The 18790-nt window shown below is 41.4% G+C and overlaps 1 protein-coding gene across 2 annotated transcripts in view; it reads right to left on the bottom strand.

The window, feature by feature from the left end:
* FAM118B (family with sequence similarity 118 member B) overlaps nt 1–18790 on the bottom strand; it is a 48153-nt gene that overhangs the window by 7966 nt on the left and 21397 nt on the right. For both annotated transcript variants that reach the window (XM_005699614.3, XM_005699616.3), the window contains exons 2-5: nt 16777–16869; nt 12789–13041; nt 3206–3433; nt 405–533 (exon numbers count right to left, since the gene is read on the bottom strand). In XM_005699614.3, the coding sequence (XP_005699671.1) occupies nt 405–533; nt 3206–3433; nt 12789–13041; nt 16777–16862 (696 nt within the window). In that variant the 5' untranslated portion in view covers nt 16863–16869. The remainder of the gene's footprint in view (nt 1–404; nt 534–3205; nt 3434–12788; nt 13042–16776; nt 16870–18790) is intronic.

Raw genomic sequence — 18790 nt, 5'->3', positions numbered from 1 at the left:
CCAGGGGATTTTCCCGACCCAGGGACTGAACCCGTGTCTCCTGTGCTCCTTGCACTGGCAGGCAGATTCTTTCCCACTGTGTCACCTGGGAAGATAATACCATGTATAGCAAATGACGGATACAAATATATATTCTTTGCATGTGAAGATGCTGCCAGTTAACAGTGCCAACTGCTGGCTGTCAATCAAGAACAAAGTAAAACCAAAAGGCCTAACACCTGAAGAGATGTCTGACATTTCCCAAGGTGGCACACACGTCCCACAAGCTAAGAAGCACAGAAAAGAATGCTTGGCCTTCCAATGTTAACTGATGAAGAGAAACTGTTAACCCTGGAAGCTCAGTGGTGTGTTCAGAAGGCTCCTAGGAAGACTTCCCCAAGAGCAGCTAGGCCAGCACCACTTACCATAACTTCAGTATTCCTGAGCACATTCTGATAACCAGCTGGGTGAAGGACAATGCCACTCGGGTTGGTGTAGACCCCATGGATGTGCAAGACGCTCAGCTTCCGCTTCTCCTGAGCCCACTCAAGGACCTGCACAACATAAACACAGCTTAACCAGGAGGGCAGGGCTGAGCACCTGCTTCAAGGTCCCAATGGGCAAGACAGTCTTCTGAGGACCAGGCTTCTGACACAACTCTCCAGCTTCATGATATCACAGGGCAAGAATGTGGCCACTCGATGTGGCCTTCATACTTCAGGCATGATTGTTAGGAATGACGGCAAGTCTGGTTATTTCTCTCGCAAAGAAAGAATCAAAAGTCAGAATCTGTCATCATCTGCAGAAATCATACGGGCTCTTTCCACTGGTGATACACAGGACAGCCACGGAGGCCCTTTCAGTACGGATCCCCGAGACGTCAAGCCTTGTAACGACTCCCTGGTCTAGTCCCCTTTCACATTTACTCCAGGCTCGGCCATATGGCTGGCTTTAGAAAACGGGGCATAAGCAAACAGGAGAAGAAACTTGGAAAACGTTGGCACAATGTGCCTTCTTTCTCTTTTGCTGCTTTTGGAACCCAGCTACCATGTGAAGTAGTCTGACGGCCCAGCCAACAGCCCGTACCAACAGACACACAAGCAACGTTATCTCACACCACCCAGTCTGGCCACGAGAGGACCACAGTCACGTGGGTAGCCTGCAAAACCAGCAGAATGGCCCAGCGGAGCCCATCAGCCCAGCTCGGGTGTCAACTTCACACTGTCATGGGCAAATAAAGTGTTGTTTTAAACCACAAAGTTTTCAGGGTGATTTCTTGTGCAGCAATTGATAAGTAGTAAAAGAATCACGTCAGTCACCTGCGAGTTACCTAAGGGGCCACCAAGGAAGAATGACCACTTAGATGCCAATGGTAAGGACCAACCAGGTCCCATGGTTTCCATTTTCCCAAGGACTTGAGACAGTATAAATTTGTTTTTATAACATTCTAGAGAAATAAGGTATGGATTAGGGAAAAAGGAGGCACAGAGATTTAGAATCATAAGTATTACTAGGCTCTATTCTGACTACCAGTCAGTGGCTTTAACCCTTTAACTTCAATACTGCCCCTAATGTGGACTAACTACAAAAGCAGATCTTGAGACTCCGGGATGAAAATGAGAACGAAAATTTCAAGTCTGATAGATATCCTTAACTTTATTTTTTGGCTGCACCTCGCAGCATGTGGGATCTTAGTCCCCTTACCAGGGATTGAACCTGCACTCTCTGTGATAAAAGCATGGGTTCTTAACCACTCGACCACCAAGAAAGTCCAGGAAATCCTTAACTTAAGAAAGACCCTTATGTGTCTGATGCTGGTCATGATCTTCAGCGATTATGTCAGAAACAGGATGGAAGTTGTTTCTTGCCATTCATTTTTAAATTTCATTCAATCGTTTATTCATTGACAAAATATTTACTGACCACCTACTAGTATGTGCCAAGTACCTTCTTACGTACCAGGTAAGAAGGGCTGACGTGGTCCCTGTCCAAATAGAGGTGCTATTCCTCTAGGGCAGACAACAACCCAAGATGAAAATGGAAAGTTACGACACGTACTCCATTGAAAAACTGAATCCAAAAATAAGGGTGGGTCCCTTTTAAATTAGGGCGGTCAGAGAAGACCTCTCGGAGGAAGTGATTCACAAGTGGAGTCTTCCAGGTGAAGAAGGAGCAGGCCGTACAAAGCATGGGGGCAGCAGGGGGAAAACACTCCAGCCAGACAAATCCAGTCTTCACAGCACCATTTCTCTGAATTGGATTTCCTTTTACAACCTGACTTCAAGGCCAGCAAAACCACAAAACTGGTATTACAGCCCCTGCTCTGGCCAGGGCAGTGCTATGACGATGAGTGCCAATGGGGGAAATCATTGCTTTGTCCCAACTCTGCTCAGATGGGCTCTAAGTGGGACACAAAGGCAGCTTCCCAGGAAAACAAAGTATACAAGTAAAATTGCACAGACTGCAGGGCAGGACAAGTGAGACCCAGTGGAGATTCATAATCCTTTTTTCTTTCCTCCCCTTCAATCATTAAATCTCGGACATCTTTTTATGGCAATGAAAACATTTTCCCTTTCATGGCTTCGGTGTATTTCATCAGTCAATTTAATGGTGTCATCTACAGACTCTCCTGTAGATGTGGTGCTGGATTTCCGACTGCAAGCCCTAGCGACCGCTGCAACACCAGCCTTCTCTCATTAGACGACAGAGGTGGGCATCTGTAACTTCACTACTATGAGAGACGACTCAGGTATAGTACGGGCTACATAAAAAATGTCTGCTCAGGTGTCCTTTAAATAATAACCTCATCAGCTGTCACCTGGCCTGAAACTTGATCGTCAGGCATCAGAAAGCAGTTTCTGTACATGTCCAGCAGATGCCATGAAGAATCTGTCCTAACAGAAAAACTAAATCAATACCACACCCACCTGATATTATCAAATGGTAACCATTTAGATCTTACAGTTCAAGCGGCTTCCTATCATCCTGCTTTAAAATTGGGTGAAACTGTCCAAACTCACAGAACTGATCACTTTTAAGATCTGTGCTCTTTACAGTACACTGATTTAATCTGAAAAAGCAAGAATCCAACCAGGGATAAGCGTCTCCCTCTCTACCTTTCTATGAATAGAGTGCTATACAACATCCCAGCCAGAAAACAGCCATCTCTGATGAGGAGTCAATCTGCTGGCCGGAAGACGAGACAAGCTAGGCCTTTCCTGTTTACCTTCTTCTCATCGGTAAGGTCAAGGGATTCCAGCTGTTTGCCCTGATCTGCCGCATACAGTTCCAGGAGATTGTCAAAGTTTGTAGTTAATACCAGGGCTCCATTTTCCATCAGGTGGAGAACTGACTGAAGTAGCTGCTTTCCAGAATCTTCCATCTTTGACTCCAAGTCATCAAATACTTCATATAAACAGTCCTTGAAAAATGTGGATCGGACATTACTAGTACGCTGGGGAGGGATATAAAAGGGAAAAGTTAGTTCTAGGCATTTTGGTAGGTCATTTGTTTTCCTTGAATAATAGCAACTTTTTGACAAGTACTTTGCACTTAAAGGTAAAATACTTGTCTCCCTTACAGGGTGGATAGGGTATGTGCCAAGTGCCAACACAGCACTTAGCCCGTATCAAGTGACCCAGACTATTACATCATATGCAAAGCAGCATACACTCTGTAAATAGGCATATTTATGAATGAAGACAGTGGGCACGGCTAGGAGAGGTGACTGTTAACAGACTAGAGGAAAGCTGAGGAGGAAAACAGAGTACCAACCACCCTTTAAACAGGCCTCAGGTCAGAAGACAACGCTTTCTGTTAAACTTTCCTTTTCCAGGGAATAAACACTAGACAGCTCTCAAGGTGGTCTAACATGTCTTTTTCTCATCCCAGGTGCTTTTTACAGATGCTGATGGATAAAGGACAAGTGGTTTAGCTTCTCCGTGCCTGTTTTTCCCTAGTATAATCCAGCAACTTGTTTACAAGTCTTCCAGGAAGAATACTTATTATATAATAAAAGGTTTCCAAAAACCTGCATTTTGCAACTGGTAAAAATACCAAACACTAATCAATTCTAAACACACTCCCTATTTTTTAACATATGGTTCATTTAAATAACTGCTTTCCCAGCTTTGTTTTGAATACATGTAAAATCTCTGAGGACTAGTGAGGAAACAGAATATCAATCTCAAGTGAGAAGTTGGCTTTCTAACTTAAAAGACCAAGCAATCCCTGGGACGAAAGGAATCTGAAACAGGGAAGTAGCTATGTAATGTGCTATAATAAATATCTGATCTGTATCTTATTCCTGCAACACCATTCCTTAGATAACATCTAAGCAGAGAATCAGTTCTTAAAGGCCCCATTATTCCTCGTTCAAACTCCAAGTAACTGCATCTAGCTGCTAGTTAGCAGACAGCAATAATCTTTCTGTTAATCCTCAAAGCAGCCCCTTACCTTCCTGGTTTCACCTGTATACTGTCCTAATAGCACTGTGCTCCAATAAAGATCTGGTTCCACGGAACCAGGTACACAGATTCATAAAACATACTTCAATTTGCCAAATGTACCTCCTATTTTTCAAAGTGTTTTATAAAAATCACCCATTTGTTCATTGTATCTGCCAAATAAAGGGTGACTTACTTGCGCAGGAGAAACACGAGAGCACAGAAGGGAAGCCTGCCTCTGCTGGTGCTCATGCAGCCAGGAGTCCATCTGGTCCTGCTGGTCACTGTTCTGACCCTGTTGTCAGTGGCTCAGCCACTTTCCAGGGCTAACTGGATGGCAGAGCCTACAGTTTATGCGGCTAAGGACGTGGGTCACAGTTTTCAACTTTTGCTCATTCTCAACATGTCACGTTTTTCAACTTTTGCTCATTCTCTTATATCGTGGCATAAATTATTACATCACATATTAGCAGCCCATGAACTGGGGACTCTAACACTCAGAATTAATGACCTGATCAGAAATAAACTCTAGTTACTGAATTTTACTATGTACAAGGCAAAGTGAAAGCATTAGTCGCTCAGTCGTGTCTGACTCTGCGACCCCATGGTCTGAAGCCTGCTAGGCTTCTCTGTCCACGGAATTCTCCAGGCAAGAACACTGGAGTGGGCAGCCATTCCCTCCTCCAGGGGATCGAATGTGGATCTCCTGCATTGCAGGCGGATTCTTTACCGTCTGAACCACCAGGGAAGTCCCAAGTCAACTACTAATGAACGTCATGCACTTTCCTCAATTTGTTATTAAAAAATCAATGCCCCTTTAATGTCTATCAAAATTACAATCCATTTATCCTACAATCTTGCAATCTCGTTTCTGGGAATATATCCCACAGATGTAATGACAATCAAATAAAATGATTTCTGTAACATTATCACTGCTCTGTTATCTGGGACAGTAAAAGACTGGAAACCAGCCAAGAATCCATATACAGGAAACCGGTACGGAAAGACCCGGGACACACTCTTAGCTAAGACAGACAAGTGCAGATCAGCATGTCTAGAGTGCTACCTGCTGACATGGCGGTGGAAGCAGTGAGGTAAGAATAAATAGAATCCTATTTGCTTGTTTTCACAGAAAGAAACACTGGAACGAGACTCGAGACAGTGGTGACCCACAGAAGGCAAGTCTGGGGAAAGGAGGTGGACAAAGCTGTGGACTGCGAGTGAGATGCCATAATGGCTGTTAAATCCTTTTCGCCATTTTGATTTCTGCAACGTGTGTAAACAGTACCCATTCAGAAAACCAAACTGTGTTTAAAATGAAACAATACAGTGACTTTAAGAACTGCCTTGTTGCCTCATATACCTTCATTTTGTACTCTGATGCACGCGTCTGCGTGCACGCGCGCGCGCACACACACACACACACACACACACACAGTTAAACAACAAGGTGATCCAGCATCACTTTAATCATTATACAGACAGACAGAAACACCGGGATATGCAATCAGGTGAGCATGGGTGTGGATATACCTCCTTGCTTCTAAGAAAAGAAATACAAAAGGTTAAAGCCTGGAAAGAAAAATCATGAGTCACGTATTTTAGCTGACTATCTTTGGGTCCTACTTCTTTTGGTTATTACATTTTGCATCTCAACACAGGGAGGAAGGAAAGCAGCTACTGGAGCAGCACCAATTCCCTCAGACTCGGAGTGAATCGCTTCTCTCTTCAAACAGGTGACCCTGGAACTCAATTTCCCAACAGTGGCCTCTCTAAGTAAAGACAAAGGAATGAAAACAAATAAGGAGGTTCCGTGGTCAAAAGGAAACGCTGAACTCCCACACACGTTTATGGACATTTTCTCACTCATTTAAAACAATGGACCGCATCCAAGGTTGCTTCATTTCCCCCTACCCTGTAACTCTCATTCTTCCGATCCCAGACATAGTAAAAAACAACACAAAAAGGTTATTAACATTTACTGTGCATTATACTATGTACCAGACACTTCACATACAGAAAATGTTCTCACGTATTTTTCAAGTGGGATAAGTAACATCATTCCAGTTTTACAGGAGCAAAAATAGATTCTGAGACATTAAATGATGTGCCCAGGATCCCGGTGCCTTTAAATGACAGTCTTTCTGCTCCTGAAATCCAAGGTCTTTGCAATGTCATGTCCCTACTGTAAGAAACTGGCTCAGTGGATGGGCCTTTTTGCCTTGTCATATTACTATTGTTTGTTAAGATTCTTAAAAACAACAACAACAACAAAAAAAACCCTCCAAAATCGAAAAAAGGACCTTTTCAAAGACACACAAAAGTAAAAAAACAGAGAGAGAGAGAATACACCTCTCCCGTAACCATCATCTGATTTAAACAATCATCACCCATGGCCAATCCTGCTTAACCTAAACTCCCCTCACCATAACCCTAGCCCCCTTCACTGAAATTTTTCCAAGCATCATATCATTCAGACACTTCACAGTTTCCTAAAAGATAAGGATTCCTGCTGACATATAAGAAAGTCTGCAATACCACTATCACAACTTAAAAAATGCAATAATACCAATTCCTTAGTAGCAAGTACTCAGTGTTCATATTTCCCCAAATGCGCATATGTGAGTTTCTTACATATCTCCTATTGGATTGGTTTTCAAGATGCGGCCCATTGATACTGTGGATCCCTAAGATTCCTTAAGAGGTCTGCAAAGTCAAAATTATTTTCATAACAATATGAAGGCGATACTTGTCTTTTTAAAGTATGTTGATATTTGCATTGATGGTACAAAAGCAATGAGCTTCCCTTGTGGCTCAACTGGTAAAGAATCCACCTGCAACGCAGGAAACCTGGGTTCAACCCCTGGGCTGGGAAGACTCCCTGGAGAAGGGAAATACCCACTCCAGTATTCTGACCTGGAAAATTCCATGGACTGTATAGTCCATGGTGTCGCAAAGAGTCAGACAGGACTGAGCGACTTTCACTTTCGCAAGAGCAATGAAAGGCGGAACTGCTGGTGTCTTGGTGTGACTCGGGACTCATGGAACCCAGCTTGCTAGTTATCGGTGTTCTTCACTACCAGAGACTTACAGTAAGAGAAGAACGCCAGTTGCACTCGAGAACGCCCTTAACAAAGCAGTGAACATTATTAGCTGTATTAAGCACGGACCCTGGAGTACACGTCCCCCTAACATCCTGTGTAAAGAACGAGAAGTACACAAGGAGCACTTCCGCAGACTGGGGTCTCATGTGGGCCTTGAGGCAAAACACTGGTGACTGTTTTCAGCTTTAAGCTGAACCAGCCACCTTTTGTCATCAAATCTCATTTTTACTTAAGAGAATGACTGGCAGACAAACCATGATTATGCAGATTTGAGTACTCTGACCATTTCTGCAAAAATAAATGAAGTGAGCCTGTCAATTCGAGGAGACACAACCCAATGATTGCTGCCATTGCTGCCAAAGATAAAAGCTGAGTTTTCCAGCAAGAATCAGGTTTCTAGAAAATATTTACCTGCCACCACGAGCATGACAGCTTCCAAATACCTTTGTGATAGGACTGGCAGTGATTTTAAAGGATGCATTTTTTTGTATGTTATAATGAAATGGGTCAAATTCTAGAGTAAGATTCTTCTAAATGCAAAACGGACCATGGAGCCTAACGCATCACAGTAAGGGAAGTTCAGATTCTGTATCGCCGCTGACATGGCTATAACCTGACTTTCAGATTCCTTATGGCTATTAATCTCCAGGAAGCCATCACTTACAAAATTTTGGTGTAGTTATCAACAATGAATATCTACAGTTATCCAAAAAAGCATTAAAACACTTTCCTCTTTTCCAAGTGTGTACCTGTGAGACCTCATTTTTTTCACAGTTATACCAAAACCCACAAACACACCAAACTGACTACATTAAGCAGATGTGAGGATGTGTTTTCTATTAGGCCAAACACTGAAGAGATTTGCAAAATGTGAAACAATACCACTCTTCTCACTAATTTATTATTCTTTTTCACTAATTTATTTTTGTTTTGAAAAATATTGTTGTGTTTCATAAACATGTTATTTATGTTAGCATAACAGGTTTATTATCATTTTTAAGAGAATTTACTATTTTTTCAATTTCTCAGTTTTAATTTCCAACAGTGAATATGAAAGAGATATACTCCAGTGAAACAAAAAGCTGTTTTGAGATTCTCAATAATTTTTAGGAGTATACCAGGGTCTTGAGACCAAAAAGTTTGATCATTGCTGTTCTGTTGGAACTGACAACTACACTTTAAGGTGAGTAATAAATCTCCATCCAGAGATAATCGGTGAGTCCAGTTTGTCACTTGGTTAGTATATACTGACACTGACTTTAAGTTCTCTCATTACTTTCAGTCATAACTAACCCAACTAACAAGGTCATGCTTTCTACTCTCTGGAGACCATTCCAACGGACAAGTGGCATGGCAGACAAGTCCATGCCTCCGAGTCTTCCTGGACTAACACATAATACAGCATTCTTTGTCCTCATGAGCTCTTTCTTTTCCCCCTAGAAAGACAACACTTTTATTGTTATCTATTTAACTTTTATTGGGAGTACAGCTGCTTTACAATGCTGTGTTAGTTCCTATGTATAGTAAAGTCAATCAGTTATATGTACACACATACCCCTCTTTTTTGGGATCTCCTTCCTGTTTAGGGCTTTCCAGGTGGCTCAGACAGTCAAGAATCTGCCTGCAATGCAAGAGGCCCAGGTTCCATCTCTGGGTTGGGACAATCCTCTGGAGAAGGAAATGGCAATCCACTCCAGTATTGTTGCCTGGAGAATCCCAAGGACAGAGGAACCTGACGGGCTACAGCCTATGGGGTCGCAAAGAGTCGGGCACGACAGAGCGACTAACCCTTCATTTCACTTAGGTCACCACAGAGCACGGAGTAGGGTTCTCTCAGCTACACAGTAGGTTCTCACTGACCATTTTTATTGACTAGCTGACATACTTAATACTTTTCCCTTATATTTTGGGGCTATATAATTTTTAATTACTGTTTTATACAAGTTCGTATTTTTTTGAGCATGAAAAAATTATGTGTGCTTTCTTCTCTCTCAAGTGCACCTGTCAGGCATTAACACAGTCACTCTCTCTTTCATTGACTAGTGTTCAAATCATAATTTTCTCATCCTTTTACCTTCAACGGCTCTATGGAGAGACAGTTCACATAACATACAATTCACTTATCTGAAGTGCACAGCTGAGTGGTTATCTGTAGATCCAAAAATATGTGCAACTGTCACCACAGTCTTTTTTTTTTTTGGCCATATATCATGTGGCTTGTGGGATTCTCAGTTCCCCAATCAGGGACTGAACCCAGCTGCAGCAGTGAAAGCCCAAAATCCAAACCACCAGGCTACCAGGAAACTCCCTACCACAGTCAATCTTAGAAAATCTTCTCCATCTCAAGAAGAAAGCCCGTACCCTGGAACTCTCGCCTCCTGCCCACCAACCCCTGCTACTGCTAAAGCACCGGCCCTAAACCACTACTAAGCTGCTTTCTGCTCTTACAGATTTCCCTAGTCTGGACACTTCATGTGACTGGAATCTTCTAATACGTGGTCTTCTGTGACTGCCTTCCACTCAGCATAATATTTTAAAGGTTCGTTCACATTGCGCCATGTATCAGTAATTTGATTCCTTTTTACTAGCAAGTAATATTCCACTGCGTGAATGTCACATTTTGTTTATTTGACAGCTGATGGACAGCTGCACTATTTTCACCTTTTGTCCATTATGAATAATGCTACAAACATTTGTTTATAGCTCTTATAAACATTTGTTTATAAGTTTTTTTACATGGACAGATGCTTTCATTTCTCTATGTGTGTGTATGCAAATGGAACCACTGGGTCACAGGACAACTCTGTATTTATTTGAGAAATGGCCAGTTTCCCACCTTGTCTGTACAGCTTCACAATCCCAGCAATGAGGGTTCCAATTTCTCCACAGCCTTGCCAACACTGACTATCTGACTCTGATTCTAGCTATCCCAGGCATGAAGAGATATCTGACACGGTTTTTTGTTTTGTTTTGTTTTGTTTTTCCACTGCACTGGGTCTCCACTGAGGCACACGGGGGCTTCTCTAGTTGGGGTGCGAGGGCTTAGCCACCCCATGGCACGTGGGATCTTAGTACCCTGACCAGGGATTGAACCCACGTCCCCTGCATTGGAAGGTGGATTCTTAACCACTGGACCATGTCACAGAAGCCCCTGACATGGTTTTTGATCTGTGTTTTTCCAATGACTAATGATGTCAAGCATCTTTTCATGTACTTATTGGCTATTTGTATATCTTCCTTGAAGAAATGTCTATTCAAATCCTTTGCCATTTAAAAACTGATTTTAAATGCCAGACAGGGTGTGGAGAAAAGGGAGCCTTCCTACACTGTTGGTAGAAATTTAAATTGGTACAGCCACTATGGAAAACAGTATGGAGGTTCCTTAAACAGAGTTACCATGTGATCCAGCAATCCTACTCCTCGGTATATATCTGGAGAAAACTCTAATCCAAAAAATTACACACACCTCTATGTTCACAGTGGCACAATTTACAATAGCCAAGACATGGAAGCCACTTAAATGTCCACTGACAGATGAATGGGTAAAGGAGATACAGTATATACATACAATGGAATACTATCCAGCCATAAAAAGAATGAAATAATCTCATCTGCAGCAACATGGATATAGAGATCATCATACTAAGTAAGTCAGACTTACTTAGGCAAATATCATACAATAAAGACAAATATCGCATAGGAGAAAGACAAGTATCATATGACAACACAGATGCAATCTACAAAATTATACAAATGAATTTATTTATAAAACAGAAACAGATTCACAGACATAGGCAACAAACTTACTGTTATGGGAGTTTGGCATTACCAGGTACAAGTTACTACATATAAGACAGATAAATAAGGTCCTACTGTATAGTAGAGGGAACTATATTCAATATTCTTAAAATAAACTATAATGGAAAAGAATACGAGAAAGAATATATGTACAACTGAATCATGTTGTTATACACCAGAAACTGTATAGAACACTGTAAATTGTATTTAAAACAATTTAAAAAAAACCTGGATTATTTGCATTATTAAGTTCTCTATATATTCTGATACCACACTGTTACCAGACACATGAATTGTTTACATCATCTCCTGTTCTGGGGGCTGTCTTCTCACCTTCCGGATAATGCTTGGTGAGCCTAAAAGCTTTCGTAACTTTGACAAAGTACAGTTTAACCTAATTTTTCTTTTGTTTCTTAGGCTTTTGGTGTCGCAATTAAAACCTACTGCCAGATCCAAGATCAGGAAGCTTTAAAACTATGTTTTCTTCTAAAAGTTTTATATCTTTTAGCTCTTAACATTTAGGTCTTTAATCCACTGAGTTAATTTTTGTATACGGTATGAGGGAGAGGTACCAGGAACTCTTAAAAGTCTATTAATTTTTTATACTGTTCCAGATTAGTAACATTTTATCCCAATTAAGGACAATGAAATGAAAAGAGGAAGTAACAGGCCCTCAGTTTCTGAATGAGTCAGGAACTAGGAGGGAATTGCTTTTAAATACCTTTCAGGCTAACAGCTGATGACACTTCTTTTCTATAGGCCCTAGGGTGGAGGGGCAAAAAGCAGTGGTAATAACTGACTTGGAGTTCAGAGTTATATTTTTTTCCAAGGTGCACTTAATCTACTAAGCTTTAAAACATGCTTTGGCTACTCTATTATACCCAAATATATCTTAAGTGAATCCTGATTCTTAAACATTTTTAAAACAAAGCAAGACAAGAAGGCCCTTATATCATTCAGGAACTGATTTCCAGCTCAGTTTGACAAAACATGACTCTCTCAATCTCTCTCTCTCTCTCTCTATATATATATATATATATATTATAAATGAATGACTGCCTTTAAAAGAAACATTAAAAACTGGCACGGCTTCATCCACAAAATAAGAACTATCTCTAATCTTTCTGAGGTTCTCTAAAAGACATGGATGCCAGGGAACACAGCTTTTATAGTAGTGAGTATACTACTACTACAGAAAAAGTAAATTTAAACCAGCAGTAATGGGACCGTGGCCTCACTTTGTATATATAAAGGCTTCAACAACAACGTCATCATTACCACTCCCATCCCCACACTGAAATGGGGTCAAGGTAACTACCCTAATCAGGTCCACGGACAGACATTTTGGAGAAGAGCCAAATGTTATACAAATCTACAAACCAGAAATGAACATCCTTACTGCATTTAGCATGCGTGTCCTGTTTCAGGGAAGATCAAATACCAAGGCATACAGAGTACTCACGGGAGATAGTTTCTGGATGAGGTCATGGGCAACATGGACGAGGTTCTTGTCTTCATGCAGACACTTCTGAAATTTTTTGCTCTCCTCATCTTCTAGAAGATCAAAATCTATGGCTGCATCCAGTAAGGCCTGAATCAACCCCTTCCAGGATTTCAGGGCTGGGACCTGGGGTGCAACCGCAGCACTGATGCCTGTTCCAATCACCAGCACAAGCTCCCGAGGCTTCTTAGTTTTCAGGCTTGGGAGCAGCTTCCTGAAAGGGTCAAACAAACGAAGACTGGGAACACCCAGCAGACACAAGGCACAGAGCAAGGCCATCTTAAACCACGGTTTTCAGCTCCAGTCTTGCAACCGCAAAGATGACAAGCACAGGTCTAACGCCTTTACAAAGCAGAGTGAGCAAAAAGACCAGAGTACCGTGCCAGTGTTTGCTGAAAAACAGAGTAAAAATCCTACTGCGGGAATCCTAAAGAGCCTGATGAGATCAATCTTCTCTTTCGTAATCCTCACAACCTAAGAAAACCCACTAACACTAGGAAAAGGTCTGATTATCACAGCTCAGCTGAGTTCTGATAAGTAAACTATATTTTAAATCAACATACATTTCAAAAAGACATGTTTGATTTGGACTCCAGAGAGAAAAGAATCCTCTCCAACATGAAATTCCTACCGTTGAGAAATGTAAAACGGGAGACAAAAGAAAAGCCAAAACAAATCTAAGCCCCAAACTTGAGAACGTTAAGATGAAAATGGGCATGACTAAAGTGAAGCATGAGACAGTCAAATATGGGAACAAATTTGCCTTTGGTTTTGTTCTAGACATCCTCAGGCAAAAAATGAAGTAGAGGCCAACAGAATTCTGAAAACACAAGAGCCTTACAGACCTAAATAAAAAAAGAACTATTCAACGGACATGACGCAAGGTGGAAAACATTCCTTTCTTCCCGTGATAAGCACTGCGTCCAATCCTGGCTTCTGTGTGAGACAGCAAGGGTGCGAGTGTCTGTGTTTTGCTTCTCCACGCCCCTACATCCTGAGACTGTATCGTTAATAAAACCTGTGTGAAATATGTTTATGCACTTTAGTTTCTGCTGACGGCATGTGTTTTCTTAAGAAATTGCCCTTCTCAGCCTTTTGTCCACATAATGAAATGAACAGAAAAAGGATCTGTATGCTGGCGTTAACGCAAGAGAGGAGCAGGGCTTTTAGCCTTAAGAAACCTGGTTTTGAAACCTGGTTTTCTACCTCTAGAACTGCCTTCCCTGCTCCCAACTTGATGAAAAACTCATCAAGCACCACACACAGTGGAGTCCTTGACTGCAAAAGCTTTGTCTGTTGAGGAAGACTGACAATGGAGGTTAGAAGCAATGAAAGGTGCGCTTCAGTTCAAGGGGATCAAGGAGGTGAAGCAGGCACAAACATACTTAAGAAAACGTCTAGAAGGATTTGAAAGAACTGCACACAGTAGTTAACTCAGGGGATTGGGGAGAACAAGGACTTCTGCTTTGAACTTGAATGTGCTGTACTATTTGAATTCTTTACCTCAGACATTACAGATTTGAGGTATGATTTTTCCATATTTAAGATTTCCAGTTACAACAGGAAAATGTAACAGTTGTTTCATTTTCAGCTCTTCCTAAAACACTAAGTAAGAGTAATTTTTAAAGAAGGCATACGTTCATAAAAAGTGAAATAGGAGAAGATAACGGAAATAGGAAAAGTAGGCAAACCAGGTCAACAGAGCTTAGGAGCTGCCAAGAGCCGAGCCCCTGGGTAGCAGCTTGGGGATGCTCGGGTAGAACATCAGAAGGCAGAGGGTCAATTCACTGCAAGGCTGTGCCAGATGCGGTTAGAACCCTAGGAAGGGAGGCCTATCTTCTAGGGAGGTTTGGCCAGAGGCTTCTGTGTCTGAGAACACAGCCCAGCTTGACGAGGTGGCTGTGGAAATTCTATACGAGAAATATGAGACTTTCCCTTGCCCTCCCCTCCTAAAGGAAGACTCCAGGCGTGGGCAGTCAAGCTCAGACCTGTACCCCAGCCCCCCTGGGTCAGGAGACAGGAGGAGTCCCCTTTGGGGAAAAACGACCCACATGAGAGAAAAGATCCATAGCGGCCTGCCAGCAACCAAGCCCCTCACCACAGTCTCCAATTGGCTTTTTAGTGTTTTCTCTTAAACAGGAGCAGAAAAACAAGGGGCGCCTTCCCTTGAACAAACTCCCAGCATGCGAGTTACATCCAAACAAGCCAGCAGGTAGAGAGGAACTTGGGGAAAACAAGGGAGAACACAGGAGAGAGAAGAAAAACTGAAAAGGAAACAGGGACATTCTCTACAAAGGTGTTTTTAAAAAATGGCATCTGTGAAACAGAACAGGATGCTATAAAAAAAGAAGAAAAACTGCGCAAACAAAAAGATTTCTTAGAAATTAAAAATGTAACAGAAATAAAAATTCATAAGGTGGGAGATACAACTGAGAAAATCTTTGAGAAAGCAGACTGATGAAAACAAAAGTGACAGAAAACTGTAAGAAAATTAGAGCCTTATCCAGAAGGTCCAGTGCCTAAATACCCAGAGTCCTACCAAGACGGAAAACAGAAAAGAACTATAAAGGAAATTATCAAATAGTAACACAGGAAAATGTCTCCAACACGAAATCACCAGTAGTCTGCTTAAAAGAGCTACCTGATACCCAGACTCTATGAAGATACAGTGCTGTGAAATTTCAGACTACTGAGAAAAAAACCATCATCCTTATGAGCATCTAATGAGAAAAGAAAAAGAGGTCATATGTTACAAAGGACTGTGAATTAGATCAGAGTGGCTATTTTGGCAGGAACACTTAGATGTTAGCAGAGGATGGACAATGATCTCACAACTCTAAGGAAAATGATTTTGTACCTAAAGTTTTCTACTCAGCCAAATCAGCAAATCAATGTTAAGAGTACAGTTAGACACTGTCAAATGTCTCCCCAAACTTTTTCCCTCTGAAGTCTTAATAAAGAAGCTGATGAGACATTTTTCAGCAAAATGAAGGCGTACACTGAAAAGGACGATCCAGGAAACAGAGGGTCCAACACAGGAGAAATGTGAAAGGAATTCCCAGGGTGACGGGAAAGGAAATGGCAGGGAGCTGCAAGGTGGCAGGCCGGGAACACAGCCGAGGGGAGAGTCCACAGAACCATTAAGCTAGTACGTCCCTGGCGTGGGCCAGTGGATTAGGAGGTTTACTCTCAGTCACAGTCTGAGTTTAAATTAACAGGCTCAAAGAAAACAAAGCAAGCCAAAAAAAAAAATGGACACGCTTAATAAACAAGAGGAAAAAAATGGACAAGAAACGTAATCATCACATATGAGGCTCAGCTATGAACACTATTTATAGTCATATGATGTAAATATCAAACTGAAAATTGTGATATAAAACATACGAGGAGGTTGTGGGGAGAGTCCTTGGTGTGTGTGTGTTGCGGGGAGAGGCTTTGGGTCTGTGTGTGGGGGGTGTGTGTGTGTGTGTTGGGAGCTATGAGGGGAGGATTCATATGTGTGTGTGTGTGGGGGGGGTGTTGGGAGCTATGAGGGGAGGATTCATGATAGCAAACCTAATCCTTATTTTCCATAATTTGAAATAGATAAAACCAAAAACTGAAAAAAAAAAAAAGAGCAGTAAACAACAGAGTACTAAAAATCTGGAAGCAAACATTAGAAGAAACAGACAAAGCTGAAAGTGATTAGCTCCAAGGACGGCTGAGACACTACAAGCCTTGAAGAACTGACTTAAAATCATACACATTTCTGACCTTGATAAAAATAAAAATGAAATGCAAAATAAAAACAGTCTGACTTTTATATGAAGGCCGGTATTTTCTTTTTTTCTTTTTGAAGGCCAGTGTTAATTAGTGAAGCCACATGGGATGTAGGGCAAGTTCATTATTTCTCATCAGCTGCCACCAATGGTGATTTGCTCTGCTTCTCGGACTTCTTTCGCTTGTTTACCTGGGTTTCTTGGTGGGGGGTGCGCCATCACTGAAGAATCCCAAAATCTTGTCTATATCCGAGGACTGGCTCCCTGTGGAAGCCATCCAGTTTCTAAAATAGATTAAACACCATGGACCACAATTAGATGTGTAAAGTACATTACTCAAAAGAGCACATGCATTAAATAGTTTTTAAGAAGCTATACATCCTGAAAGCGATTTAGAGGTATAACTGGCTTAACAGAAACTCATTAATCAATGAGTGTCCCAAACTTATGGGATTAAATTCATCCAAAAGAAAGTGACCTTGAAATCAGGGTTCTGAAGCTCTATACTGTTATCTGACATACATAGCTAAATATATGTCCTGAAGGCTCCCCCACACTCCCCTACCCTGCTTCAAAAACAAACAGAACAGAACCAGAGCATCATCAACTCACGTCAATCGGCCATCACTTCGTGGAGCCTAAGAAATACCTGCTATTCTACCTTGAGACAGGTCTGGGGAAGACATGGGAAAACCCATGGGTGTTTGTGCTACACACCCCATATTACTAATATCCTTTACTGTCACCTAAGGAAATCACTGGATCAAGAATACGATAATCAACACTGATTTGCTGACTGCTAGACATTCCCTGTCTCTGAAGAACTGGTTCCTCATGGCAGGGAAGCATGACTCTCAAGCTAAGCATATGCTTACTCTCTTTCCTTAACAACAGCTCTATAAACATCTGTAATCTGGACAAAGTACACTCACATAAAAAATTGAGAAAGGCGACTTGAGAAAGATGAAAGTAAAATATAGAGGGAAGTAATATAATGTTTATTAAATTAAGTCCAATGATTAATTCAGCTACTAAATCAGAGTTTTAACAAACTCTATAATAATGCTTACCACGTGCCAAACACAATTTACAAATATTGACTCATGTTATCCCCATTATCTTACAAAGTACTACTATCACCTCATTTTAGTGATGAGAAAACTGAGGCACAGGAAGCTCAAGATGTGCGCGTTCAGTCACTAAGTTGTGTCTGACTCGCGGTACCATAATCCAAACCAAGGCGGTCTTCCTCCCAGGTCCGCGCTCTCAGCTGCGCTTTTACACCCTAAAAGCACTGTCCAAGTATTATCTTCTCATCTCCCCCCACCCCATTTTTAATATGCAGTTCAAAACCATCAAAGAAGGGAGCTCCCACATTCTAGAAATCTAAAAACGAAATCCCACATTCAGATTTAGCTGAAGTAACTGTGATGCTTTAGAGCTGCTATGACTAGGTGCTCTGCTGATACAGTTAGAGCAGTCAGTTAAATTTAGGAGCTGAAGGAAATCAGTTTTTTCCGGTGTTAAGCATTACATGTTACAAACCTCCCAGCACTACCAACTAACCAGAACCCCAGATCAGTCCCATCATTTTCCCCTGGAAAATGTACTTGTTTTGCTGGATTCTCTTTTCTGACAGATGGTCAATTCTTGGTGTTGACACCTGAATACTAAGCTTTTCCATTTTTTCTCTTTACAGAATCAACTATTTCAAAGGTCCATTCCATCTACATAATTTATGAGATTTAAATATGGCCAACAGCTCTTGACAAGTTGTTACTGGAATGTTCTGGGTCCTTTTACTTAGGAACTAAATGCGAAGTAATTCAATATGCCTGTTGTATTTGATCACATACTCATTCTGTCTTCTCACATTTTTTCTTCAGTATGAAAGATGTCTCATATGATACAAAATTACATGTACATCCCAGTGACATCTAAGCATAAGCCATATCTTATTCCTTCTAGAGTGCAATTTCAGAAAAAATAACCCCAGTTTAGCATTTACCCTAAACAATGTGCAGCTACTGCTAAAGAACTTCCGATTGTGAAAATCTCGCACAGAATTCCTAACATGCATCAACTAGTTCACACATTAATTTCTTTAAGTGATCGCCACTGGAGTTTTCATTTCAGTGGGACTTAGCAGAGGTGGGGAAAAGCTTTTCAGCCATAAGAAAACAAAGGCGGTGTCTTCATTACTCC

This window comes from Capra hircus, chromosome 29, assembly GCF_001704415.2.
Source record: "Capra hircus breed San Clemente chromosome 29, ASM170441v1, whole genome shotgun sequence".
NCBI classification, from domain to species: Eukaryota; Metazoa; Chordata; class Mammalia; order Artiodactyla; family Bovidae; genus Capra; species Capra hircus.
Note: the sequence above shows the minus strand (reverse complement) of the source record. Positions and strands in the feature narration are given on the sequence as shown.